Here is a 7,955-nt window from a genome sequence, read left to right as displayed (position 1 = left end):
ATCATCAACAAGATGATTAGCATGCGCAGCAGGCCAAGTTTCGTTGCCTAAGTAGACGGAGGGATCCAAGAATTACAGCCTTTTGCATCCTCGATGCCAGAAGCTCAACTTGTGCTGAACAAGTTGGTATTCTAGCCAATGCAGATACAAAAGACTGTTTCATCCCTCCAAGGACGCCAACAATGAGGACGACAAGTTTGACACGGTAGCCTGGGTAAAGTTTGCCAATTTCAAACAGGAGATCCTGATATATCTCGCGTTTGTGCTCTTCTTTGACCGTGATGTTATACTCAGCAGGTGCTGAGAACTCGATGACATAAATGTCACGAGTGGTTTTATCGAAGAGCACAATATCAGGTTTGTTGTGATCTATTTTCCGAGTTTTTGCGAATGGCACGTTCCAATAAATGCGGCAACGGTCATTCTCAACAACTTGCGGAATATCTCCTGGCAAGTAAGGCAGCACTGGTGTTTTATCGATACCGTGCGTATGTCGAAGGTGGTAATAAAGTACTCGCAGAGCAGCATTATGACGCTGGATGTATGCACCTCTTGCCAGCACAGGACATGCTGACAAGAGATGCATAAGCGTCTCAGGATGTTGCTTACACACCCTACACGATGTGTCGGGTAGCTGCATCTGGAGTACTTTCGCACGGTATTCGAGGGTATTGATTACACCATCTTGGCAGGCAAAAATATATCCTTCGGTCTCGGACATCAGGCCAGCTGACTTAAGGAAGGAAAACGTCAGCTGGGTGGACAAGCCATGGTCACGTTTATTATTATTATTATTATTATTGGGAGAACATGTGATTCCGAAGTGCTCTGAAATAAAAGGCCGTTATTCAGTAAATAGTGGTTTGGTTATTATAAAAAGTGCACCAATGCATCGATAAAAACATGGTGAATCAATTATAATAATAATTAATGTTATTTGAAGTTGTTAATTATTTAAATTTGTCATTTTGATAAGTGTATTAATAATTGAGGTTAGTGTAAAGGCGGTGTTTCAACAACATTAAGCGGCACTGCTTAGTATACAAGAAACGACATAGTGGTAAAACGGTTGATATAATAATAAGATGGCTGGAGAGAAAGTTAAAGAATATCAGTGTTATCTATGCAAGCAATGTAATTTAAAGACACCTAAAGAATGTCATTACTGCAATAATAATTTTCACCCAAGCTGCTTGAAAAAAAAACATAAAATTATTGATGAAAGTGGAGATTTTTTAGTGTGTAAATCACATCAAGTAGAAAATACAGAGGAGGACGAGGAGAGTATGATGATAGTTGATAAGAATACAAGGAAAAGGAGAAAGCATGAGACTGAAGAGAGTGTTGATAATTATGAAATATCCCTTAAAGTCGATAGTATTTTGGAAAAAATAGAGGAAATAGGAATAAATCAAGAGAAAACCATCAGAAAGATTAAAGATATTATAGTGACAGAATTGAAAGAATTTAAAACCACAATGGAGGACATGATAGTTAGGACAATTAAAAATGAAATTAAGCTTTTAAATGAACGAAATGATAGACAAATGCTTATTACTAAAAAAATAAGTGAAACAGAGAACTCGTATGCCAAAGTAGCCCAGAAATCTAAGTTTGATAATATTGTAGTGGAACCAAAGGAATCCCAGGACAGTGAAAGGACAATGCAGCATCTTAAAAGTAAAATTGACGTTGGGAAACTTGGAATAGGAGTAGATAAAATAAAGAACGCGCAGAAAGGTAAAGTGGTCATTGGGTGTGCGAATAGAAAAGATACAGACAAGCTTGTAGGAGAACTGAAGAAAACCATAGGACAAGAATATAATATTAAATTACCTGCTAAAAAATTACCTAAAGTTAAAATAATTGATGTTGAAGAAGAGATAGTATTAAACATGGACGAAAAGCAAGTCATTGAAATGATATGTAGTCAAAATGACATCAAAGTTGAGGAAGTGATAACGATGCGAATTAAAAAAATGATAAAAGGAAAACAACAAGGCTTGATAATCATGGAAACGGACCCTAAAACGCATAAAACATTAATGGATAAAAAGAAAATTAAAATAGGTTGGAACAGGTGCAGAGTGTTCGACTGTATAAGCATTGTACGGTGTTATAAATGTTGGGGATACTACCATTATGCGAAGGAGTGTAAGAAAGAAATTAAATGTAGAGTGTGTGCAGAAAATCACAGTGAAAAAGAATGCAAGAACTTAATAAAAAGATGTGTTAACTGTGTGAAAATGGTGGAGGAGTATAAAGTGAATGGGGTTAAGATTGATCACTGTACGACTGATGAATCATGTGAATATTACAAGCGAATGGTAAATAAAGCTCAAAAGAATATAATATATTTTAATGAATAGCAACGAAAAAGTTATTGGAAGACAGGGGGATCACATTTGTTGTTAGTTAATATTCAGGGATTTATCAGAAACAAAAATGAACTGGAGATATTAGCTAATGAAATGAAACCAGAAGTTATTTGCCTAACGGAGACACATGTGACAGCGGACATCGAGGAGCATGAAATAAATATTGATAATTATAATCATGTTAAAATGTACTCAGAAAATAAGAGAACGGGAGGAGTTATAACATATATTAGAAAGGATATCAAGTATGAAAAAGTAGAAAAAGTAGGAAACGTAGTAGTAGAAGAAAACAATATCTGGATGTGCAATGTTAGGTTAAAAGGTAAATATGATGGTATCATTGTTAGTAATGTCTACCATTCCCCTAGTCAAAGCAATGGACAGTTTATAAAAAGGCTTAGAGAGGAAGCAGAAAATTTAATAGAGAAAGGACAGGTTATAGTGGTTGGTGATTTTAACATCGATGTTAGCAAAAAGACTCAGTACTCTAAAAAACTATTGAAGGAAATGAAAAGTTTGGGACTCAAGCAGCGGGTTAAAGAGCATACGAGATGTACAATGAATTCGAATACAGTGATTGATTTAGTATTTTCTAATGTAAATATTGAAACAAATGTACTGACGAGACCAAGAATTACGGATCATTATATGGTGGAGGTAGTTATTCCTAGGAGAAATAAGACAGCAGGTAATAATAATGATAATGCTACTGTCTTCAGGAGGGACTTTAGTAACTATGATAGCGAAAAACTAATGAAGGTGATTGATGAAAAATATCGAAGTTGGTTGAGTGAGAAGGAAGATAACAAAGAAATCCAGACCGAAAACCAGATGGTGGAGTTGATAGAGTTAGTAACAGAGAGTATAAATGAAATAGCACCTAAAAAAAAGAGAGTGATAAAAACTAAGTGGAATGGCAAACCATGGTTTAATAGGGACATAAAAAGATTTATAACCGATAGGGATAAATTTGCTATGGAGGCTAGAAACAAAAAATGTGAAGAAAGCTGGAATAAATATCGAATCATGAGAAATCGGGTCGTGGCAGAAATTAGAAACTCAAAAAAACGATATTACGAACAGGAAATAGATAAAAATAAAGGGGATTCTAAAAAAATGTGGAACAAGTTGAAGGAAATAATTGGTAGTAAAAAAACAGGCAGTAGAGAACGTGATATAGTTTTTGAAAATACAAGTTATGAGGATGAATTGATAATCGCTGAAAAATTCAACAAGTACTTCGTGGAAAGTATCGAGAAGATAATTGATGAAATAAATATGGAAAACAGGGAGTCTGAGAGTGATACCGATGGAAAAGAATTAAAGAACGTACTGAGTGAATTTAGACAGGTAGAAGTCAATGAGATAGACAAGATAATAAAATGCTTGGATATGAATAAAGGAAGAAGTGAAGAATTAAATGCAGATATAATTCATAAAACATGGGAGATAAATAAAGAGATAATCACTAGTATCATCAACTGTAGTATTAAACAGGGTATTGTACCAAAAATATGGAAAAATTCAGTAATTCATCCCATACTTAAAGTAGCGGGCAGCAGGAAAGCAGAAGACCATAGACCAGTTAACACGCTTCCGGTGTTAGAAAAAATACTCGAGGAAATTGTTAAAAAACAAGTAGAAGAACATGTTGCTGAGAATGGCATACTAGAAGAGGAACAATCTGGCTTTCGGACAAGACACTCGACTGAGACAACGCTACAGAAAACGATTAGTGAATGGAGAGAGATGTTAGACAAGGGTGAAATAATAGGAGTAGTGTTTATAGACCTTAAGAGAGCCTTTGAGACAATAGACAGGACAAAATTGGTTAAAATACTTGAAAAATATGGAATAAAAGATAGGGCGCTTGAATGGATTATATCATATCTAAGTGATCGAACACAACAGGTACAGTTTGGCAAAGTTAAATCTGAAAAACTGAAAGTGCAATACGGAGTACCACAAGGATCAAAGTTAGGACCATTATTATTTACGCTGTATATAAATGAAATAGTTAAGATTGCGAAAAAACACGGCTGTGATTGTAAATTATTTGCAGATGATAAAATTTTATATGTAGGGGGTAAAGATATAAAAAAAATTGAAGTAATATTGAACAAAGCTTTGAAAGAATTAGAAAACTGGCTAGGTAATAATTCGCTGAAAGTAAATACTAAGAAAACTGTATACATGATAATACGAGATAAAAGAAGAAAATTAAATGATGAGTGTGATATTAGGGTAGGAAATGAATGTCTAAAAAGAGTGAAAGAAACTAAATATTTAGGAGTAGTTTTAGATGAAAATTTAACGTTCAGTAATCATGCTCATTATGTTGCGCAAAAAGTAAGTAAAAAGATCGGATTTTTGAAAAGAATAGGGAAGGAGGTAGGATATTTCACAAGGGTAATGATTTATAAGACATTGATAGCACCGCATTATGAATATTGTGCAACATTATTGATAAACCTAGATAATAAATACTTAGAATTATTACAAAAGACTCAAAATAGAGCTATGAGGGCTATATTGAAGGTTAATAGGTATACGAAAATAGAAAATATGCTCGAAGCACTATGTTTCATGTCAGTAAAACAAAGGATAAAATATAATGTATGTATTCTTATTTATAAAATGATGAATAATTTAAGTCCGGAGTATCTATGTAGAGGAATCACGACATACAGCCACGAATACGAAACGAGAAACAGGGATAAGTTAGTAGTAAGAAAGATAAGGACGAAAACTGCTCAAAAAACGTTAGAGTTTTATGGTTTTAAATGGTATAACCAATTGACGAAAGAAACAAAAATTTCTGAAAGTTTGAAGGTTTTTAAAAGAAAATTGAAAAATGAAATTTTACTGAAAAAAAAAAAAATTTAAGATAAACTGTATGTTAATTTTGTAATTTTGTTATCTAAAAAAGTGCAATATTTATGTGAGGTAATAGGATGTGAAATGAAAACTATGTACAAACAAAATAGCTAAAGAGCTAATTAAATAAACACATTATTATTATTATTATTATTATTATTATTATTATTATTATTATTATTATTATTATTATTATTATTATTATTATTATTATTATTATTATTATTATTATTATTATTATTATTATTATTATTATTATTATTATTATTATTATTATTATTATTATTATTATTATTATTATTATTATTATTATTATTATTATTATTATTATTATTATTATTATTATTATTATTATTATTATTATTATTATTATTATTATTATTATTATTATTATTATTATTATTATTATTATTATTATTATTATTATTATTATTATTATTATTATTATTATTATTATTATTATTATTATTATTATTATTATTATTATTATTATTATTATTATTATTATTATTATTATTATTATTATTATTATTATTATTATTATTATTATTATTATTATTATTATTATTATTATTATTATTATTATTATTATTATTATTATTATTATTATTATTATTATTATTATTATTATTATTATTATTATTATTATTATTATTATTATTATTATTATTATTATTATTATTATTATTATTATTATTATTATTATTATTATTATTATTATTATTATTATTATTATTATTATTATTATTATTATTATTATTATTATTATTATTATTATTATTATTATTATTATTATTATTATTATTATTATTATTATTATTATTATTATTATTATTATTATTATTATTATTATTATTATTATTATTATTATTATTATTATTATTATTATTATTATTATTATTATTATTATTATTATTATTATTATTATTATTATTATTATTATTATTATTATTATTATTATTATTATTATTATTATTATTATTATTATTATTATTATTATTATTATTATTATTATTATTATTATTATTATTATTATTATTATTATTATTATTATTATTATTATTATTATTATTATTATTATTATTATTATTATTATTATTATTATTATTATTATTATTATTATTATTATTATTATTATTATTATTATTATTATTATTATTATTATTATTATTATTATTATTATTATTATTATTATTATTATTATTATTATTATTATTATTATTATTATTATTATTATTATTATTATTATTATTATTATTATTATTATTATTATTATTATTATTATTATTATTATTATTATTATTATTATTATTATTATTATTATTATTATTATTATTATTGTTATTATTATTTTTTTTTTTTTTGTTAAAGGAATCACGACTTTCCTAGTCTAATTTATTGACTTTTAGATTGTATTCATCGCATGAATAATTACATGTGGACTAATAATTCAAGTACGCACTGTAATATCATACATTGATCGAATAAAATCAAAGTCTTGAAAGTGCTATTATATAAACGGTTTCGCCCCGAATGTAATAGCTCGGCTCATCAGTAAAGTTGATGCAAGTATATTCTACTTTAGACCGTATGAATGATGTTAAAATAGAAACATTTGGAAAAAGATAGAGAAAAAATTGAAAAAAAATTTTTTGGAAAAATCGTAGAAATATTATATTCGAATTAACGGTGAATTTTTCATACAATGATGTTCGAGCAAGTATTCCAAATTTGCTGTCATATTTAAAAAAATTCTGAAAGCTTTATATAGGCAAATCACATTTTATTTTATGGTGAATTTATGAAACGACCAGAGTTGATTGTATTTGATGTTAAAGAAATCACGGCTTTTCTGGTCTGATTTCTTGACTTTTCAGATTGTATTTATCGCATGAATAATGACATATGGATTCATAATTTTAGTACGCACTTTAATATCATACTTTGATCGAATAAAATCAGTCTTGAAGATGCTATTATGTAAACGGTTTCGCCTCAACTATACTTGCTGGGCTCATCAGTAAAATTGATGCAAGTATATTCTACTTTAGACCGTATGAATGATGTTAAAATAGAAACATTTGGAAAAAGATGGAGAGAAAAAATTGGAAATAAATTTTTTGGAAAAATGGTAGAAAAATTGACACAGAAAAATTATATTTGAATTAACGGTGCATTTTCCATATGATGATGTTCGAGCAAGTATCCCAAATTTGCTGTCATATTTAAAAAAATTCTAAAAGCTTTATATAGCCAAATAACATTTTATTTCATGGTGAATTTATGAAACGACCCGAGTTGATTATATTTGTTGTTAAAGGAATCACAGCTTTCCTGGTCTAATTTATTGACTTTTCTGATTGTATTCATCGCATGAATAATTACATGTGGACTAATAATTATAGTACGCACTGTAATATAATACATTGATCGAATAAAATCAACTACATTTAAATATAGTGGAAACCTAAACATGCAAACCTTCTCAATAAGACAATTTATGTTTCACATTATGATTACAAAACTCATTTGTGATCAAGCATGATCATGCATGATTCATTCTAGATCAGGCTTGCTCATGACTTACGTTAGAAATCATTGTATCTCGAGTTTTTTATATATAGTGGAAACCCATTTAAATATAGTGGAAACCTTAACATGCAAACCCTCCCAATAAGACAATTTATAGATAAATTGAGA

General features: G+C 27.7%; 1 protein-coding gene across 1 annotated transcript; it reads left to right on the top strand.

The window, feature by feature from the left end:
• Positions 1 to 1,289: 1,289 nt before the first annotated feature.
• LOC130676322 (uncharacterized) lies at positions 1,290 to 5,098 on the top strand. The gene is made up of 5 exons (XM_057482476.1): positions 1,290 to 1,740; positions 1,858 to 2,327; positions 2,370 to 4,425; positions 4,504 to 4,727; positions 5,051 to 5,098. The coding sequence occupies exons 1-5, from the start codon at positions 1,290 to 1,292 to the stop codon at positions 5,096 to 5,098; spliced, it is 3,249 nt and encodes a 1,082-aa protein (XP_057338459.1).
• The last annotated feature ends 2,857 nt before the right edge of the window (positions 5,099 to 7,955 follow it).

This window comes from Microplitis mediator, chromosome 10 (genome assembly GCF_029852145.1).
Source record: "Microplitis mediator isolate UGA2020A chromosome 10, iyMicMedi2.1, whole genome shotgun sequence".
NCBI lineage: Eukaryota > Metazoa > Arthropoda > Insecta > Hymenoptera > Braconidae > Microplitis > Microplitis mediator.
The sequence above is the reverse complement of the archived record's forward strand: the minus strand, read 5'-3'. Positions and strand labels throughout refer to the sequence as shown.